The sequence below is a fragment of the Schistocerca nitens genome, chromosome 1 (assembly GCF_023898315.1).
Source record: "Schistocerca nitens isolate TAMUIC-IGC-003100 chromosome 1, iqSchNite1.1, whole genome shotgun sequence".
NCBI lineage: Eukaryota > Metazoa > Arthropoda > Insecta > Orthoptera > Acrididae > Schistocerca > Schistocerca nitens.
In genome coordinates this window covers 924,009,401-924,030,696 of record NC_064614.1, presented here as the reverse complement: position 1 = coordinate 924,030,696, position 21,296 = coordinate 924,009,401, and the positions used below count along the sequence as shown (strand labels likewise).

The following is a 21,296-nucleotide window of genomic DNA, read 5'->3' as shown; positions in this document are numbered from 1 at the left end:
CTTATCCATCTCAACATTTCCTTCCAGTGTTATTCATTCTCAGTCAGCATTGAACTACTTGTTCAGGAGATTTAGGTTGTATGAACTGAGAATGTGATTGCATGAAACTTATCGCTATTGATTACATTATACTTATGTATGTTGTTTTCTATCGTAAGCTGTTGTTGTTGTGTTCTTCAGTATGAAGATGGGTTTGATGCAGCTCTCCACACTAGTGTATCCTGGGCATGCCGCTTCATTTCTGCATAAATACTGCAGTTAACATCTATTTGAATGTTCTTACTGTAGTCAAGCTTTGGTCTCCCACTACAATTTTTACGTCCCCCACACTTCCCTTTATCACCAAACTGATGATTTTTCTATCCTTGTAGATGCATCCTATCAACTGATCCTTTCTTTTAGTTAAGTTGTGCCATAAATTTCTATTTTTACAAAGTCAGTTCAATACTCCTTCATTATTTGTAGAATCTACTCATCTAATCTTCAGTAATCTTCTGCTACATTACATTTAAAAAGCTTCTGTTCTATTCTTGTCTAGTTTTAGTGTCTCATTTCCTAATCGAATTTCCTCAGCATCATCACATTTAATTCGACTCCATTCCATTACTCATATTTTAATTTGATTGATATTCATCTTGCAACTTCTTTTCAAGACACAATTCGTTTCACTCAGTTGATCCTCCAACTCATTTGGTATCTCTTACGGAATTTCAGTATCATTGGCAAACCTCACTTTTTTTCTGGGGGTCCCACATCTGTTAAAGTAGATCCACTTGAGAATGGGCAATGCCAAACTTAGTAGTGCAAATCAAATATTTTAAACACAGCCAGGTAGATTAATGCCCTTCTTTCTCAAAATTTTTATTTCTTCTCCCTGAACTTTAATTCCCTTTCCAAATTTTTCCTTCGTTCCTTTTTTCTTATTGTTCAACATACAGATTGAATAGCGTTAGACATAGACCACAATCTCGTGTCACTCCCTTTTCAGCCTTTGCTTTCCTTTCAATGACATTTAATTCATAGGACTGCACTCAGGATTCTGTACAAGGTAAAATAGTCCCCCATTTGGATCTCTGGGTAGGAACTGCTCACGAGAACGTCATTATCAGGAGAAACAAAACTGGTGTTCTACAGATCAGTGTGTGGAATGTCAGATCCCTTACTAAGGCAGGTAGGTTAGAAAATTTAAAAAGGGAAATTGATAGGTTAATGAAGTTAGATATAGTGGGAATTAGTGAAGTCTGGTGGCAGTAGGAACAAGACTTCTGGTCAGGTGAATACAGAGTTATAACTACAAAATCAAATATGGATAATGCAGGAGTAGGTTTAATGCATTTTTGTAGCCATGGTAGACACGAAGCCCACATCTACCACAGTAGCTCTAGTTTACATGCCAACTAGCTCTGCAGATGATGAAGGGATTGAAGAAATGCATGATGTGATCAAAAAATTACTCAGATAGTTAAGGGAGATGAAAATCTAATAGTCACGGGGGACTGGAATTCAATAGTAGGAAAAGGAAGAGATGGAAAAGTAGCAGGTGAATATGGACTGGGGGTAAGAAATGAAAGAGAAAGCCGCCTGGTAGAATTGTGCATGGAGCATACTTAATCATAGCTAACACTTGGTTTAAGAATCATGAAAGAAGGTTGTATATGTGGAAGAGGCCTGGAGACACTGGAACGTTTCAGATAGATTATATAATGGTAAGACAGACATTTCGGAACCGGGTTTTAAATTGTAAGACATTTTCAGGGGCAGATGCGGCCTCTGACCACAATCTATTGGTTATGAACTGTCGATTAAAACTGAAGAAACTGCAAAAAGTTAGGAATTTAAGGAGATGGGACCTAGATAGACTGAAAGAACCAGAGGTTGTAGAGTGTTTCAGAGAGAGCACTAGGGAATGATTGACAACAGGGGAAAGAAGAAGATGGGTAGCTTTGAGAGATGAAGTTGTAAAGGCAGCAGAGGATCAAGTAGGTAAAAAGATGAGGGGTAGTAGCAATCCTTCAGTAACAGAAGAACTATTGAATTTAATTGATGAAAGGAAAAAAAAGTATAAAAATGCTGTAAATGAAGCAGGTGAAAAGGAATGCAAATGTCTTAAAAATGAGACTGACAGGAAGTGAAATATGGCTAAGCAGGGGATAGAGGACAAATGTAAGGATGTAGAAGCATTTATCACTAGGGGTTAAGATAGATACAGCCTGCATAAAAATTAAAGAGGCATTTGGAGAAAAGAGAACCACCTGTATGAATATCAAGAGCTCAGGCAGAAAACCAGTCCTAAACAAAGAAGGGAAAGCAGAAATATGGAAGGAGTGTATAGAGGGTCTATACAAGAGCAATGTACTTGAGGGCAATATTATGCAAATGGAAGAGGACATAGATGAAGATGAAATGGGAGATATGATACTGCGTGAAGAATTTGACAGAGCACTGAAAGACTAAACTCGAAACAAGGCCCTGGGTGTAGACATATTCTGTTAGAGCTACTGATAGCCTTGAGAGAGCCTGCCATGACAAATCTCTTCCATCTGGCGAGCAAGATGTATGAGACAGGCAATACCCTCAGACTTCAAGAAGAATATAATAATTACAATTCCCCAGAAAGCAGTTGCTGACAAGTGTGAAAATTACCAAACTATCAGTTTAATAAGTCTTAGTTGCAAAATACTAACACAGATTGTTTACAGACGATTGGAAAAACTGGTAGAAGCCAATCTCAGCGAAGATTAGTTTGGATTCTGTAGAAATGTTGGAACAAGCAAGACAATACTGACCCTACAACTTTTCTTAGAAGATAGGTTAAGGAAAGGCAAACTTACATTTCTAGACCTAGAAAAAGCATCTGACAATGTTGACTGGAATATTCTCTTTCAATTTCTGAAGGAGGCAGCTGTAAAATACAGGGAGCAAAAGGCTATTTACAATTTGTGCAGAAACCAGATGGCAGTTATAAGAGTCAAGGGTTGTGAAAGGTTGGTTAGGTTGGGTTGGGGGAAGAGACCAAAGTACGAGGTCACCGGTCTCATCGGATTAGGGAAGGACTGGGTGAAAAGTTGGCCATGCCCTTTCAAAGGAACCATCCCGGCATTTGCTTGGAGCGATTTAGGGAAATCACGGAAAACCTAAATCAGTATGGCCAGATGCGGGATTGAACCATCATCCTCCCGAATGCAAGTCCAGTGTGCTAGCCACTGGTTATGAAAGGGAAACAGTGGTTGAGAAAGGAGTGAGACAGTGTTGTTGCCTATTCCTGATGTTGTTCAATCTGTATACTTAGCAAACAGTAAAGGAAAGAAAAGAAAAATTTGGAATAGGAGTTAAAATCCATGGAGAAGAAATAAAAGCTTTGAAGCTTGATGACGACATTGTAATTCTGTGAGAGACAGAAAAGGACCAGGAAGAGCAGTTGAATGGTGTGGACAGTGTCTTGAAAGCAGGATAAGAGATGTTCATCAACCAAAGAAAAACGAGGATAATGGAACGTAGTTGAATTAAATCAGGTGATGCTGAGGGAATTAGATTAGGAAATGAGACACTTACAATTCGTGGGGCTAGTAGATCACTTTTGCTATTTGGGGAGCAAAATAACTTATGATGGTCAAGCTAGAGAGGACATAAAATGTAGACTGGCTATGGAAAAGAAAGCATGTAGCCATGTGTGGAAGTGAAACATGGATGATAAATAGTTTAAACAAGAAGAGAATAGAATCTTTTGAAATATGGTGCTACAGAAAAATGCTGAAGATTAGATGGGTAGATCACGTAACTAATGAGGAGGTACTGAATAGAATTAGGGAGAAGAGAAATTTGTGACACAACTTGACTAAAAGAAGGGATCGATTGGTAGGATACATTCTGAGGCATCAAGGACACACCAGTTTAGTATTGGAAGAAAGTGTGGTGGGTATAAGTTGTAGAGGGAGGCCAAGAGATGAATATGCTAAGCAGATTCAGAAGGATGTAAATTGCAGTAGTTGCTCAGAGATGAAGAGGCTTGCACAGGATAAAGTAGCAAGGAGAGCTGCATCAAATCAGTCTCTGGTCTGAAGACCACAAAAACAACATCCATATTGGAGAAGGTATACTGTTGCTACTATTTTCTGGCCTGTCATTTAGCTGCCACAGCCAGTTTTAAAGGCATTTGAAGTTTCATGTTGAAAAGGAAGAAGGTGAAAATTTAAGATCCTGTCAACAAGTATGCTATCAGAGATGGGGGCACAGACTCAATTTGGATTAGGGCAATAGAGAGAGGAAGCTACATTTACATTCATGAAGTAATTTGGAAAAAGTGTGGATAACTTGAATCAGGATGGCAGCTTGGTATGTGCATCCAAGTCCTAAATGTGAATCTGTGCCCCAAATTGATCAGAATTTTTTTGTGGATGCTGAATCATGATGTACATTATTGTTTTCTGTCTTTCACCCCTTTTTGTATTCACAAAGTATTGTAAAGAGCTGAAAAATAACATTGACTTGTCGAAGAAAACTCCTGACATTGAATAGGTATTCAACCTTCTTGCTTTTTTATTACTCAATTTTCACTTAAAAGAAAAAAAGACACACATTTACTTACCTATGTTTTAGGTAGCAGAAGAGCCACTTAAATTATTAAAAAAATTGCATTAGCAAGTAAGCTTTCACTTCTTTTCTGCCTGTACTAATTGCAATAACACAAGACCTCCATGAAGTAACATTGTTGCAACAATAAGGACTATCTTTTGTCCTTTTTTTTAATGACTTTTATGGAGGCCAAACACCTCTTATGTGAGAACCAGCATGTTTTGTGCAAGTACGCATCATGTAAACCCCAGCTTGATCTGTTCATTCATGAGATAAGTGGGCTGTAGATAGAGGCATCTAGGTTGCATTACTCATCACTTCCTGGTGTTGCATCCATTGACAGCCCCACTAATTGTACTTATGTTGACGTGCGTGTGGTTTTTGTTAGAAATTATCTCTCAGTGGTCATTGTTTTTAAATGTTCATGAGATGTTTTTATCACTATCATTGTTTAATACCAAATGTACATAACAGAAATTTTATGTTTATTGTTATTATTACTATTACTATTACTATTACTACACTGAAGAGCCAGAGAAACTGATACACCTGCCTAATATCACGTAGGGCCCCTGTGAGCATGCAGAAGTGCCGCAACACGATGTGGCGTGGACTCGAGTATTGTCTGAAGTAGTGCTGGAGGGAATTGACACCATGAGTCCTGCAGGGCTGCCCATAAAGGGTGGAGATCTCTTCTGAACAGAACATTGCAAGGTATCCCAGATATGCTCAATAATGTTCATGTCTTGGAAGTTTGGTGGCCAGTGGAAGTGTTTAAACTCATAAGAGTGTTCCTGGAGCCACTCTGTAGCAATTCTGGATGTGTGGAGTGTCTTGTTGATCCTGCTGGAATTGCCAAAGTCCATCGGAATGCAGAAAGGACATGAATGAATGGATGCAGATGATCAGACAGGATGCTTATGTATGCATCACTAGACATATCGGGGGTCCCATAGCACCACAACTGCACACAACCCACACCATTACAGAGCCTCCACCAGCTTGAACTGTCCCCTGCTGACATGCAGGGTCCATGGATTCATGAGGTTGTCTCCATACCCATACACGTCCATCCGCTCAATACAATTTGAATCGAGATTCGTCCAACCATGCAACGTGTTTCTAACCGTTGACAGGCCCAAGCAAGGTGTAAAGCTTTGTGAGATGCAGTCTTCAAGGATACATGAGTGGGCCTTCAGCTCCAAAACCGCGTATTGATGACATTTCGTTGAATGGTTTGCACGTTGACATTTGTTGATGTCCCGGCATTGAAATCTGCAGCAATTTGTGGAAGGGTTACACTTCAATCACAATGAATGATTCTCTTCAGTCATTGTTAGTCCCATTCGTGCAGGATCTTTTACCAGCCACAGCGATGTCAAAGGTTTGATGTTGTACCGGATTCCTGATATTCCAGGGTCACTTGTGAAATGGTGATACGGGAAAATCCCCACTTCGTTGCTACCTCGGGGATACTGTATCCTATTGCTCATGTGCCAATTATAACACCACATTCAGACTTGCTTAAATCTTGATAAACTAGCACTGTAGCAGCAGTAACTGATCTAGCAACTGCGCCAGACACTTGTTTTCTTATATAGGCGTTGCTGACTGCAGTGCCATATTCTGCCTGTTTCCATATCTCTGTATTTGAATATGCTTGCCTATACCAGTTTCTTTGGTGCTTCAGTGTATTATTATTATTATTATTATTATTGCTGCTGCTGCTGCTGTTGTTCTTCCTTTCTGAAGAAATATGTTTGATTATAACAAGGCAACTCTTTGGAGGAAGGTTAGGAGAGAAAGGGACATGTCTCAAATGCACTATGGGTAGGCTTCTAGTCTACTGCCTTAGCCAGGTGCACTACCACTGCTGGTCGAGAGCTGGCACTCTTGTATGGTTCTCAACAGCCTTCTAAAACTGTGAACCTCAGTTTCTTGACAACACATCAACACATGACAAGTGCATTGTGCTACAGCAACATTTGTTACATTTAAGTTAATTATAGAACCATGTCCTTTGTCAGGAGTTTGACTATGTTTCATCATGTCCTGAAATGAAAGACATTCTAATCAAGATCTTTCCCACACCCCTAAATTCGTGTTCCAAAGCCCACCCAACCTACACATCATCCTAGTTAATCCCTATGCCATTCCTGCTCCCATCCTCTTGCCACAGTAAATATATCCCTGCGGAAGAGCAAGGTGCAAGACCTGCCCAATCTATCCACACAGCACTTCCTGTCAAAGGCTTTTCCTACCCCACCATGGGACAGGCCACTTGTGAAAGAAACCACGTCATATATCAACTCTGCTGCAAACACTGCACAGCCTTTTATTTCGGTATGACTACCAACCAAGATGAATGGCCACTCCCCAATCTGTTGCCAAGAATAAAGTTGACCACCCAGTGGCACAACATGCAGCTGAGCATAATATGCTTAATTTCAGTGGCTGCTTCACAATCTGAGCCATCGGGAGCCTTACCGCCACCATCATCTTCTCTGAATTACACAGATGGGTGTTATCCTTGCAACACATCCACCACTCTTATAAATGCCCTGACCTCAGTTTCTGGTAACCCAAAACCCCAAACTCTCCACCCAACAATTTTCCTCTCCTCCATCCTATTACACTGTCCCAATTTACATCCCCATGTCGCTTTCTCATATTACACTGTTCCAATTCACATCCCCATGTTGCATTCAGCATGTGCTGCTCCCAAGTGGCTCAGACACATGTCCAGACTGTGCAACTGCCACCCCTCATGTTCCCAGCCAGAAAAACAGTTACCAACCTCTGAGCAGCTAGCCACCCACCCTCAGTCCCTCTCCCTGCCTCCCACCTTTCTCTCCTTTATCCATCCCACATGACACAACCCCACCCCTACCTAGTCCACCTGCCGAAACGCGGCGCTGGCATCTTGCATCCGGCCGGCACAATGTAGGGACATAGGTGTGTGTATCCATACATTGTGTGTGTATATGTGTGTGTGTGTCCTAGCTCAAAAGGTATTACTCCAAAAGCTAGCAAGTTTTCATTCCTTTTTGTGTGTTCCAGTTGATGACTCAACATATCTGTTTTTCGATGAGTGATCTCCTTTACTCTGAAGTGGATATTTACGTTTAAATGTGTGCTACAATCTTGCAAAAGATGAGAAAAATCAGTGACATATGGGGTCTATGCTTTTCTTGTCAAAAGAGTAGTTTTTTTACAACTACGTGTTACTGTGCTAGAACTAAGTAGCAATTTCTTTTTGTTACGAATTAGTGTAGTTGTACCCCTTCCTTTTTTTATCTTTTCATCTTCTCAATAATCTAAAAGAATAGTATTTGTTGTCATTTGCCATAATTTGTTAATATGACCTGTTATCAACTATTACGATGTACTCTGGGTTTCCTTACAGAAATTGGTTTCATTGCCTGATGCTCTGACATGTCCCACAGTTGTCACAAATATGGTCAGTGAGAAACTTCGTGGCATATTAACGCTACGTGCCAGACCGGGACTCGAACTCAGGACCAATTGCTTTAAAAACTGAGCTACCCAAGCAGGACTCACAACTAATCCTCACAGCTTTACTTCTGCCAGTGCCTCATCTCCGACCCTCTAAACTTCACAGAAGCACTCCTGTGAAACTCGCAATACTAGTGCTCCTGGAAGAAAGGATATTGCAGAGACATGGCTTAGCCATAGCCATAGGCTTGACCATAGCCTGAGAGTTGTTTCGAGAATGAACTTTGACTTTGCAGTGGAGTGTATGCTGATAAGATACTTCCTGGCACATTAATACTGTGTGCCGGATGGAGGTTCAGACTCAAGACCTTTCGCTTTCATGAGCAAGTGGTCTGCCAACTGAGCTACCCAAGCATGACTCATGGCCCATCCTACAGCTTTACTTCCACCAGTACCTCATCTCCTACCTTCCAAACTTCACAGAAGCTTTCCTGTGAGACTTGCAAAACCAGCACTCCTGGAAAAAAGTATGTTGCAGAGACATGGTTGAGCCACAGCCTGGGAAATTGTTTCCAGAATGAATTTTCAGTCTGCACCAGAGTGTGTGGATATGAAACTTCCTGGCAGATTTACTGTGAACTGAAGAGAAACCTAAAACATGTATAATAAGACTTTGACTATTTTGTTTGTACGAGGGTGGTTTCAAAAGTTCTTGGAATCGCCAGCAGAGGTCAATGCTAGTGCAACGAGTTGTTCACTTGATATTCATTGGACTGTTGCCTGTAAACATGTGCCACATCAGTGCTCTTGGAAGAGAGATGTGGTGGTGATGTGGATCTGTTGTTGTTCCCGTGTAGTGATTTGCAAAGATGGAAAAAATCGAGATTTCAGCAGTGATTAAGTATTTTGTAGTATGAAAGCAAAGGACATTCAAGCCGATTTCCAGAATACACTGAGGGACTCTGCCCATTCATACTCAACTGTTGCCAAGGGGACAAATGAATTTAAATTTGGTCGGGAGAACTTAGATGATGATCTGCCCAGTGGTCGGCCAAGACGTGTCAGTACTCCAGAAATCATTGCAAAAGTGCACAAAATGGTCATGGAGGATTGCTGATTGAAAGTGCATGAAATTGCTCACTCTTACCATATGTCATCTGAAAGGGTATATTACATTTTAAGTGGAGAATTAGAAATGAAAAAATTATCTGCAAGATGGGTGCCACAACTATTGACGTTGGATCAAGAACGCATGAGAATGGACATATCGGCACAATGTTTGGCCCATTTTAGGAGAAACAAACAAGATTTTTTGTGCTGGTTTGTGACCACAGATGAAATTTGGGTGCACTACTATACCCCAGATACAAAACAACAGTCAAAGCAGTGGAAACATGCTGATTCTCTGCCACCAAAGAAAGCAAAGACAATTCTTTCGGCAGGAAAAATCATGGCATCAGTGTTCTGCGATGCGAAGGGGATTCTGTTTGTAGATTATCTCCCCACTGGGCAAAGAATTACTGCAGAATACTATGCTAACCTCCTGGACAAATTGCAACAATGGATACGCAAGAAAAAACCAGGTTTATGAAGGAAAAAAGTAGTCTTCCATCGAGGCAATGTGTGCCCGCACACATGTGCCATTGGCAAGGGAAAATTACACAAACTAAGGTATGAATTGTTACCACACCTGCCTATTCACCTGGTATGGATCCGTCAGACTTCCATCTCTTCACAAAACTGAACATTTTCCTTGGTGGACGAAGATTCATTTAAGACAAAGAATTGATAGCTGGAGTTGACAACTATTTTGCAGGCTTGGAGGAAACTCATTTTTGAGATGAGATCAAGGCACTGGAACATTTTTGGACCAAGTACATTAATCTACGAGGAGACTACATTGAAAAATAAAAAAAATGTTTCAGTGATGTAAATACTTTTTTCTATTCCATTCCAAGAACTTTTCAATCCACCCTCATACACCACATTCCAATAAATAAAAATTAAACAAAAGAGAAGTAGCTTTTGTAGCTTCCTACATGCTACTGTAACAAGGGCTACATACACTATGTGATCAAAATATCTGGACACACATAAAAACACACGTTTTTCATATTAGGTGCATTGTGCTGCCAGGTACTCCATATCTGTGTTCTCAGTAGTCATTAGACATCGTGAGGGAGCAGAATGGGGCACTCTGTGGAGCTCACAGACTTTGAATGTGGTCAGGGGATTGGGTGTCACTTGTGTCATATGTCTGTAGGTGAGATTTCCACAGTAAACATCCATAGGTCCACTGTTTGTGATGTGATAGTGAAGTGGAAACATGAAGGGACACGTACAGCACAAAAGCATACAGCATCTTGTCTGTTGACTGATAGAGACCGCTGACCGATGAAGAGGGTTGTAATGTGTAATAGGCAGACATCTGTCCAGACCATCACACAGGAATTCCAAACTGCATCAAGATCCACAGCAAGTACTATGACACACTGGACTCGCATTCGGGAGGACGACGGTTCAATCCCGCGTCTGGCCATCCTGATTTAGGTTTTCCATGATTTCCCTAAATCACTCCAGGCAAATGCCGGGATGGTTCCTCTGAAAGGGCACGGCCGACTTCCTTCCCCATCCTTCCCTACTCCGATGAGACCGATGACCACGCTGTCTGGTCTCCTTCCCCAAAACCAACCAACCAACCAAGTACTATGACAGTTAGGTGGGAGGTGAGAAAACTTGGATTTCATGGTCGAGTGGCTGCTCATAAGCCACACATCGCGCCCGTAAATGAAAATGACACCTCGCTTGGTGTAAGAGAGTTGGATGTTGTGTGAAATTACCAATCATGGTACACAATGTGGTGATCCAATGGCAGGGTGTGGGTATGGAACATGCCCGGTAAACATCATCTGCCAGCGTGTGTAGTATCAGTAGTAAAATTTGGAAGCAGTGGTGTTATGGTGTAGCCGTGTTTTTCATGGAAGGGCCTTGCACCCCTTGTTGTTTTCATGGCACTATCACAGCACATGCCTACATAAATGCATTTTGGGGATGGTGAATGCATCTTTCAACAAGATCGAGCACCTGTTCATAATGCACGGCCTGTGGCAGAGTGGTTACACAACAATAACATCCCTGTAATGGAGTCCTGACCTAAATCCTATAGAACACCTTGGGGATGTTTTGGAATGCCGACTTCGTGTCAGGCCTCGCTGACCGACATAAATACCTCTATTCAGTGCAGCACTCCATGAAGAATGGGCTACCATTCCCCGAGAAATCTTCCAGCGCTTGATTGAACATATACTTGCAAGAGTGGAAGTTTTCATCAAGGCTAAGGGTGGGTCAACACCATACTGAATTCTAGCATTACCGATGGAGGGTGCCATGAACTTGTAAGTCATTTTCAGCTATCTAAATTATTTGGCTGTTTGAAATGTATGTTACTAGTGTTGTTTGAAGAACAAAACCAATAGTATTAATATGAGAAACAAGAACCAGGTGGGACTAAATGTATTAATCTGCAATTTAATTAATTAGTAATTATATAGCTTAAAATAGAAGTAAATTAAAATTTTCTTACTTCCCTTAAAATTTGTTAAAATGGGACTACCTTATTCTTCCTTCTAACCTTCACTTACGCTTAGTTCCTTTATAGACATGTCAATTGAATATTAGATAGTCAAACTCAAGATAAAGAACTGTTATTCTGAACAGCTTGTTATTCTTACAGGTAGTGTGAAGGTATGGGACATTCGACAAAAGGGGAAACCAGTGGCTGTCATGGAACCAGAAGAAGGTGAAGTTAGAAGAGACTGTTGGGCAGTAGCATTTGGTAGGTTAAGCACATTTAAAGGATATCAGGCAAATCACAGTATTTTAAATATTAAATCCAAATTCAGTTCAGTTAAGTTCATTTCCCAAACAGAGGTGTCTTTTGTGATACTTTAATCTGTTATTAATTGTTAGACACATAGTAACCAAATCACCCCTACTAATTCTGCTGTAGAGTGAAAACTAAGAGTACAATATTTTAATGTCCATTTTATATAATTTGGAATTATTATTCAATATTGTTCATCTAGTGGATGACAATTATGACATTTTCCTGCTTAATATATACCTTAACTTCTTTAATATGTAAATGTAAATCGGAAGTATGAAACAGCCGTAAAATTATGCAATGAAACAAATAAATAACTGATGATAGTCATACATTCTACATGAAAATGGGTGAATGGAAAGTCCCCAGTCTGGCTGAGAATCAAACTCAGGGGGCCCATGAATGGCTGATGCAGATTCCCATGAATCAAGAGGGATTCCCAAAGACAGCTATTATGAACCCTTTTAGACTTTATGAATTCCTTTACATGCCATATGGACTCAAAATACAGTGCAGACGTGGCAGAGGTTCATAGACAATTTTCTTTTCAACTTTTCCTTTTGCTATACTTACTTAGATGATATTTTTGTCTTCTCTACTTCTCAGCACAAACATGAAGAACATCTCAAACTAGTTTTTGATGCCTCAAACAAGCTCAGAGTGACACAGTGATGAGAAATATCAACAGCAACAATAAGAAGTTAAGTTCTTTGGCCATTCAGTTAGCACTGAAGGCTTACAGCCTACAATGCAATGGGATGAACTCATTAGTCAACTACAGCAGTCATGAAACTTTCAAGAATTATACCAATTTCTCGACCTGTTTAATTTTTGTTGTAGACAGCTATCTCACACAGCAGCCATCCAAGCACTGCTGATGAATGTGTTAGAAGGCAAGCACATAACAATCAAGCAAGACATTGAATGGTCCCAAGAAATGGAACAGGAATTTTAACAAATTAAAGACTGCATTTTTCATGCAATGACGTTGCCACACCCACTACCCACCACACTCATTTCAGTCAGTTCTGGTGCAAGTGATTCCACAATTTGATCAGTTCTTCAACAGTCAATAGCTGGAATACAACCACTACTACACTTCTTTTCCAGGAAGTTGACTGACTCCCATTGCAAGTGATCAATGTATAACAGGCAGTAGTTGGTTGTGTATGAAGCAGTACATCGGTTTGAAAATGATATGGAGGGGAAGCCTGTGACATCTGCACAGATCCACTGACAGATTCCATTTGCAATCTTTGAAACTGATGTTTGACATCTCCATGGCACAGACAAAGCCATGTCAGACCATCTGTCTTTGATGCCACTCTCAGTGGATACTGATTATGACAAACTAGCAGAATCACTACAGTACACACAGTAATGCAAACTCTTATGCAACACCACAATAAGTTTGTGCATAGAATGCTGCATCATTCTTGGCTTTTCAGCACAAGTATTGTGTGATTTTTCCCAGAATCATCATTGACAACTCATATCCCTCAGTATGAGGAAAGTCATTTGATAAACAATAGGGGCTGTCCCATTCAAGGATCCATCCAACAAGGAGACATGTCACAGATGCATTCTTGTGGCCAAATGCCAAGAGAGACTGTAAAATTGGACCCAAGCATTTTCTGCGTGCCAATGCTCTAAGATAGGATGCATGCACGGCCACAATACAGCCTTTATTCAATCCCTAAGGGCTGCTTTCAGCATATCCACCTATATCCCATTTGGCCCCTCCCTGAATTAGGTAGTTTCTCTTACATCCATTCAGCACTTGACAAGGTAACTCACTGGGTTGAAGCTACACCAATATCTAACATCTCAGTGGAAACCACAGAGAAAAGCATTTGTTCATTTATGGATTTCCTGTTTTGGCTGCCCTGTTTACATGACTAATCAAAGCAGACAATTTGAACTGGCACTTTTTACCAAACTGTTACTTCTAAACCACAGTATACCATCCTCAAAGTAATGGTCTCATGGACTGTTGGCACCACACACTCAAACAGCCCTTATGTGCCACAGAGGAGAATGGACAGAGGCCCTACCTGATGAAGTGGGGCAAAAACACATTTGAGATCTTACTTCAAGGGAAGACAATGAGTGTTACCATCAGTAGACTCAAGCTTGCGTGAATCCTACAGGATACCTCTGACTTGACCAATAGTGACACCGACCACACAGATGAGTGCATTCACATCATTACAGATGACGATGTATTTGTAGTACTGCAGACGTGCAACAGTTTAGGCCCAAAGATATCTTGGTTAAACTCATCGATGACATTCTCATCGTAAAAGGACAGCACAGAGAGTGGTGGCTGATGAAGGGACACTTTAAAAAATAAATTAATTAGTTAATTCATATCACTTAATTGCTCTCGGCTTGTGAGAAATATTCTCTCATAACTACAGATTCCTGCAGGATGTCGACCCATATACTATCACTTCTCAGCTTTTGGCGGATGGAACCATCACTTTCACAGCTGCTAAGAAACAGCCACAGTTTCAACATTTGTAAGTGGCGCAGGATGCGTCAGTAGCCATGACATTGCCACCTCTACCACTTAACCCCCTCCCTCTTTCCAGATCTGAGCATCAGTCTTGTTACATGTGACTGCACCATCTCCCCACTCACCTCAAACATTATCATCTTCATTTATCAGCAGCTATCACATTTTGCTTTATTTAGCTGATGTGCTGAGAAATGGCCCGGCCCCCAGGGCGAGTCTCTGTGGTGACGCAGCAGTGGTTACATTAACTAATATATCAAAACTCTGCTACAGCACTGTCTTTGGGACCGTTCGATCTGAGCTTTCATTGTATTCACACAAGTGTTTTCAGTGTATTATTACTGGGCAAAAAGTGTATATATTTCACATTTTCTATCACAATCATTCAACCATGAACACCCTCACCTGGATCTTTACACAAGATTCTTTATTAAAAGATTTTTCACTTTTTTTGAAAAATTACATTCATATTGACTAGTGAGAAATCACTATGCAGTAATGCAGCAACAGCTCACATAGGTCCTGTTGTTCCATTCAAAACTTTGACCTTTTTTTACTTTAGAGATGAAAATTTCCTTATATAGGGACAAATCTATTTCCTACTAGTTACCTTGATTCTGTTCGATTTCAGGTATTTTATATTTTCAAATATTCACATTCCCTCATTTTCTAAACTTAATGGAGTTTCTTCCTCTAAGAAGGGAATGATTACATCTTTCTGATCATCATATACAGGGCAAGTCACGAGGTTTTCCCCCAGGTGCTGGTGGTTATTCCTTAGGTTATTTGGAACAAAAAATTTAAATACAGTAATGTGATCAGATCCATAGTTAAGAAGCTACAACAGACTTCTGGAACATGCCACAGTGCATAGAGTGCTACACTTGTGTTCACAGGACACACGATCAGTCTTAGGTAGACAACTAGTAAGTTTGCGTAACAACCACGTTGTTAATTCTGCAGTCACTGTTTTCTGTTATTGTCTCCTGTGTACAGTACACTTTTTGATGCTGTACAAATTTTCATCGTAGGAGTATTGTACATTTTGGGCTTATATGGTGGTAATGTGAAAGCTGCTGTTGCCGAATATCACCATCGGTATCCTAACCATAGGATTCTGAGTGCCAAAACATTTAGTGGAACATATCGAACATTGCTAGAAACTGGTACTCTTCCCAGTATTTGTATTCACTCCAAAAGACATCATAACATTCAAGAAGAGGAAAACATTCTTAATTCAGTAGAGCACAGTACCCATTCAAGAACAAGATGCCTGGCTACCTGACTGAATGTTTCACAATCTAAGGTAGGTATGTAGGATTCTTCATTAGAATGGATGGTATACTTTTCATGTCCAGAAAGTTCACCACATGATTGTGTCAACCTGTGCGGTTCTAGGTGCTACAGTCTGGAGCCGAGCGACCGCTACGGTCGCAGGTTCGAAACCTGCCTCGGGCATGGGTGTCTGTGATGTCCTTAGGTTATTTAGGTTTAAGTAGTTCTAAGTTCTAGGCGACTGATGACCTCAGAAGTTACGTCGCATAAAGCTCAGAGCCATGATTGTGTCAACCATTTTCACTTTTGTAACTGGTTAAATGGAAATCGGCAGCTCTATCACTTCATAATGTTCAGTGATGAAGCAGCATTTGCAAGAGATGGCATCAACAGCATGCATAACATGCATGTCTCAGCAGATGAAAATCCCAATGCCACGATAGTATGTCAATTTCAACGCAGATTCAATCTCGATGTCTGGTGTGGTGTTTTTTGTGGCTAGTTACTGGGGTGGTTTATTCTCCTGGGAAATTTAAATTGTCAGATGTACAGTAAATTTTTATGAGAAGACTTACTGCAGCTTCTTGAAGATGTTCATCTGGAAACAAGATGCCACATGTACATCCAACAGGATAGGGCACCTGCACACTTCCACCATGTGGTAACAGCTTATCTTAATCAGTAGTTCCCACATTCACAGGGGCCCTATTAACTGGCAGATTTGACACCCCTAGATTACTGCATCTGGGGGTGAATGAAAGGCACTGTGTATGAAGTTAAGGTGGGAACATGAAAAGAATTAATATAACACATTTTCGATGCCGCAACATTAATAAGGAACAAGCATGTGAAATTACAAAATGCTACTCTCGTGGTTACTCCAGTGAAAATCTTTGCCTTCAAATGCAGGGAGGAAATTTTGAACACTTGCTTTAAATCCACTCTGAATGCAGGAAACTGCTACAAAATTGTTTAAAGTAATTATTATGTGCATTTTTGGTAGTGAAATCCTACAACAAAAGTTTTTTCTGCTGTTTTCCTGAGTTTTTCAATTACTGTAGCTTCTTAATTATGGATCTGATTCCATTACTTTATTTACATTTTTTGTTCCTCCAGAAACTGGGGAAAAACCTCGTGACTCACCCTGCAGTATTAACGGCTTTAGACAGAAGTTCAGCACTGTCGCACATTGACTCAACCACTACTGCCGTACATTGTCCAACCATTCTGTTCCCAAGAGTGTTTTGGGTACAACTGAAAATGATTATTCAAAAGATAGCTCATATGAGAAATTTGAGGAGAACTTCTTCCCTAATAGGTTAACCCTTTTATCTAGCAATCCCTGGATACTGGAAGCAAGCTGAAGTCCCATTTCTGTTGTTTTTGATCAGTTATACTGTCTGAAACTATGTCACTTCACTACCCAAATCAACTACCATATTTATTATTTCACCATACAAAATGACTTCAATTATGCCTTTTACACTGGGCTGCCCTCTCTGGCACTACTTATTGTAATATGGCATCTCTAAGTTCTTGTTTTTCCTCCTAAATCACTGTCCTAATATCGCTGTCTTAACTCTGACATACCCATCCCCTAGGAACGGCCTCTTCCTTAGGACCTGCAGCATTTTCCATATATTTTATCTCAAAAATTCTTTTTGTGTGTCCTTCCCCTTCGTTTGCTCTGTTCCCAGTTGTTTTTCTTGCTTTATTGTTGTATCCCCTGCATGATCTCTCAGTATCCCTTACCTTCACATTACAGAACTAGCTATTTTTGCTTACCTTCCGTCCATGATGGGGTTTAGTCTCTCTTTTTGGACTCTGACCATTCTTTCTTCATTTCTGTTCTTCATAAGCATGATTAAGAATATCCAGTTGTTCCAAGTAACTTAAAACTGAACTGACTCTTGACCATTCCTTCCCAGCAGTTTTCTCATGTACGTAGTTTGACGTGCAACTGATTAATGATCTTAGTAGACGGATCTCACTTATTGGTTCATCTAAGAGCTTTACCTTTGTCAGGTGCCATTCAAAATAGTTTGAGAATCCTTTCCATTTGGGGTTGTGTGGTATTGCATCCAGTAATTCTACGTTTGGTTTTTGCTGGTCTGCCGCAGACTAATATTTCTCTTGTTGCTTCTCAAAATCATTCTACTTCTAAAAAGGCTATAGGATGTATTTCCACTTCAGGCTTGAAATATGGGAACTTAATAGGTAAATTAATTCCATTTTCTAGATGGAATTCTGCCCATCAGTCATCACATTTCCTATCATCCTTCTGTGGTGTGAGAGCATGGCACTTTGTTTAACTTCTCCTATGTCTTCAGATTCATCAAATTTCTCCTTTAAACCAGCAGTGTGGGTCCAAAAATCTCTGCCATCACTATCTTTACTAACAGTCATTTCAGTTCATTTAATGTCTGTTTGGTTAGCTGTAGCCACCTCTGGCATGTGTCTAGTAATTTCCTGTAACACATTCTCAGTATGTTCTATTCTGTGTACAAAATCGAAAGGTACTAAACGTGCTATTCCCATTTTCCTAGCCAGGTGTTTTTGGGCTGTTGGTTTCAATTCAGTATAAAAGTTACTGTTACAGTTCAACTGTTCCTTTAGAGTTTAAAATTACTGTTTTCTCTTAACTCAGTTGCTACATCCAAGAAACCCTCTTCCTGTAATTTTCTTTGGGTATTTGCATCAGATGACACTTTCTGCACAATTTATGTGACATCATTTCACAGTACTTCTAAAGTGTTGCAAAACTCCTCATTCAAACACCTGTTATTTTTAATCAGCTCTTCTTGTGATGTTTGTTTTGAATTGTTTGCTGGATCAATAATAGTAATATCATTATATTATATTAATATATGGTTTTAAGTCTGTTTTCTCTACTCTCAACTCTGTAATATGATTTTCCAGTTGCTTTTCATGTTTTGTCATGTTAACGTCTAATTCAGGAAGTCTGTCTGTTAGTTAAAAACATTGAAAATGGCTTACAAATTCTGTAATTTTTTATTTCTGTCCTTCCCCTGTGTTTGTTCTTTTTAACTTTTCAACATTGGCCTATAAAAACTAAATGAAAAAACAATAATTAATGTTAAAAAAAGAACAGTATCTATGTGGCATTGTGAATCTTGTTCTATCAACATCTGTGACCGACACAGCAGGCACAACAGTAGGCAGTCCATGATATGCAGTGGGCAAACCCTAATTGGCTGCTGCACTTGCTCACCTCACATGAAATAAAAGGAAACATCAGCCAGAACCAAATCCTAGTGAAAGAAAAAATGTCAATAAATTGAATAATAGCTCATTGAAACAAAGCACAGCCAAATTAAATATTACTTTTGATTGCACCAGCAGGAGGAGTACGAATGCTGTTGTTATACGCTCTCATCAAGCATCAATTTTAGGCTAATGAGTGGTATCTCCATGGCTGTGATGCAGCAAGACTTCAATCTGCACACACAGGGTGGAGGGATGACCATGTGATTATGTGTGCTCTCTTTGCTGAGGAGTAGGGCACTGTTGATTAGCCCTAGCTTGCAGTTGAGCACAAAATAATTTTGCAAAGCTTTGCTGGGCTGGTAGAAGTTGGTAAATGCTGTAGCCTCTCGCATTTGACATATTCGCATTTGACATATTCATCAACCTGTCTTGGGTGTGAATTGCTAACTGTAGCATGAGCAGTGATACTGAATATTGTGTGAAAGACTAGAGACAGTGTCAGCATTGGCATTTGAGGATTTTGATTCCAAATGGATCTCATAATTATATTGACCTAGTATTGTAATAATTGTCTCACCCTGTCCCATAAATGCACACAGAGGCTGGAAAGATCTAATAACGGCTTATGATTGATTACAAAAAGAAATTTATCTGACACCTGAAAATGTGGCCCTACAAATCATATATCCTGCCTATTGCTTGTCTTTAAAGTGGATAGAATTGTCATACATATGTAATTCAATGCAAGGTTCGATCGGAATGTGTATGGGCCAGGATTGTGCTGATGTCATTCTCAGTCACTTTCATTGTGTGGACTAAACTTTTACCTGTTGCGAATGTAGCTAAACAAAATGTGGCTGTGAGTTTCTACTTCACTGATGGAAACACACTGTCATGTGCTTGTAGGGCAGCCAGATTTTCGAAAATAAAAAAAGAAGTGTTCCGTAAGCATTTTAATGAGCATGCTTTCCAGCTCACATTGGTACATTAAGTTACATATGGACTAAAATGGGGACATTGGTGAAATTAATACTTATTCTTTGAAGTTCGCATCAACAAAGCCACATTTTTCAATAAACAGGTAAATGAAAAACAAAATATTACATAAATACTAAACACATAGTTACTGTGATTTAATAAACTAGAAGAGTGAAACATTACCTTTTGATGTCTTGTTATACTGCACAAGAGTAAATCCTGATATATTTCATATTCTACTTTTCTTCAGTTATACTTTGTTGACAGCAATTTTGTATCACCCTTTACAAATTTATAAAACTCTTAACAAGATTAACTACCATAATTTACCACTGTTTGGAGTTCTGCATTGATTAAGTCTATAGAGCACCTGTTTCTTGTGTCACTCCACTTGCTTTTCTTAAGCGAAAAGACTATCTCCACAAAGGCATTGAAGCCTGGGACACTAAACGAAATACAAGAGTAAGTCAATTATTATCCACAATTTAGTTATATTTTTGTTTAGTTTGGTAGTACTGTCATTTTACATTGATGATGCAGGCTTTGTTTATTTGTTGTTATATCTTTTCACCATAATTTACCACCGTTTGGAGTTCTGCATTGATTAAGTCTATAGAGCACCTGTTTCTTGTGTCACTCCACTTGCTTTTCATAAGTGAAAAGACTATCTCCACAAAGGCATTGAAGCCTGGGACACTAAACGAAATGCAAGAGTAAGGCAATTATTATCCACAATTTAGTTATATTTTTGTTTATTTTGGTAGTACTGTCATTTTACATTGATGACGCAGGCTTTGTTTATTTGTTGTTATATCTTTGCAATTTTCAAGCTGCTAGGTTAGTTTTGTTATCACTGCTGTGCTGTTAATCATGGCTGCTCCGCTGTCTGTTTGCACCTAAGAAGAGCAACATCCAGTAATCTGTTTTTTGTAGTCATAAGGCATATCACGGACTGAAATTCATCGATGACTTTCAGTACAGTACGGAAACAGTGTTTTGCCACAATGGAGTGTCTATGAAAGGATTGAAACATTCTGAAATGATCACACAAGTGTTACGCACAATGAAGGAGCCAGAGGACCGTCTAGTGCCACAAATGAAGAAACCATTGAGCGTTCACGTGAAATGATTCTCGTAGACAGACGATTAACTATTGACAAAGTGGCACATAATCTGCAAATTAGTCGCAGTTCTGCCTACGAAATCATCAACAACAGACTTGGGTTTCATAAAGTTTGTGAAAGATGGGTCCCAAAACAACTCACACAATTGCATAAACAAAAATGCTTGGACATCTGGAAAAAACATTTGGATTGCTATGGTAACGAAGGAGACACCTTCTTAGACAGGATCATTACTGGTGACAAAACAAGGATCCATCATTAT

At 39.7% G+C, this 21,296-nt stretch overlaps 1 protein-coding gene across 1 annotated transcript in view; it reads left to right on the top strand.

Annotated features, from left to right (window-relative positions):
* The window catches only part of LOC126193003 (dynein axonemal assembly factor 10), a 217,218-nt gene that overhangs the window by 90,413 nt on the left and 105,509 nt on the right, over window positions 1-21,296 (top strand). Inside the window, exon 5 of the mRNA XM_049932651.1 lies at window positions 11,762-11,863. Within this exon, the coding sequence (XP_049788608.1) occupies window positions 11,762-11,863 (102 nt within the window). The remainder of the gene's footprint in view (window positions 1-11,761; window positions 11,864-21,296) is intronic.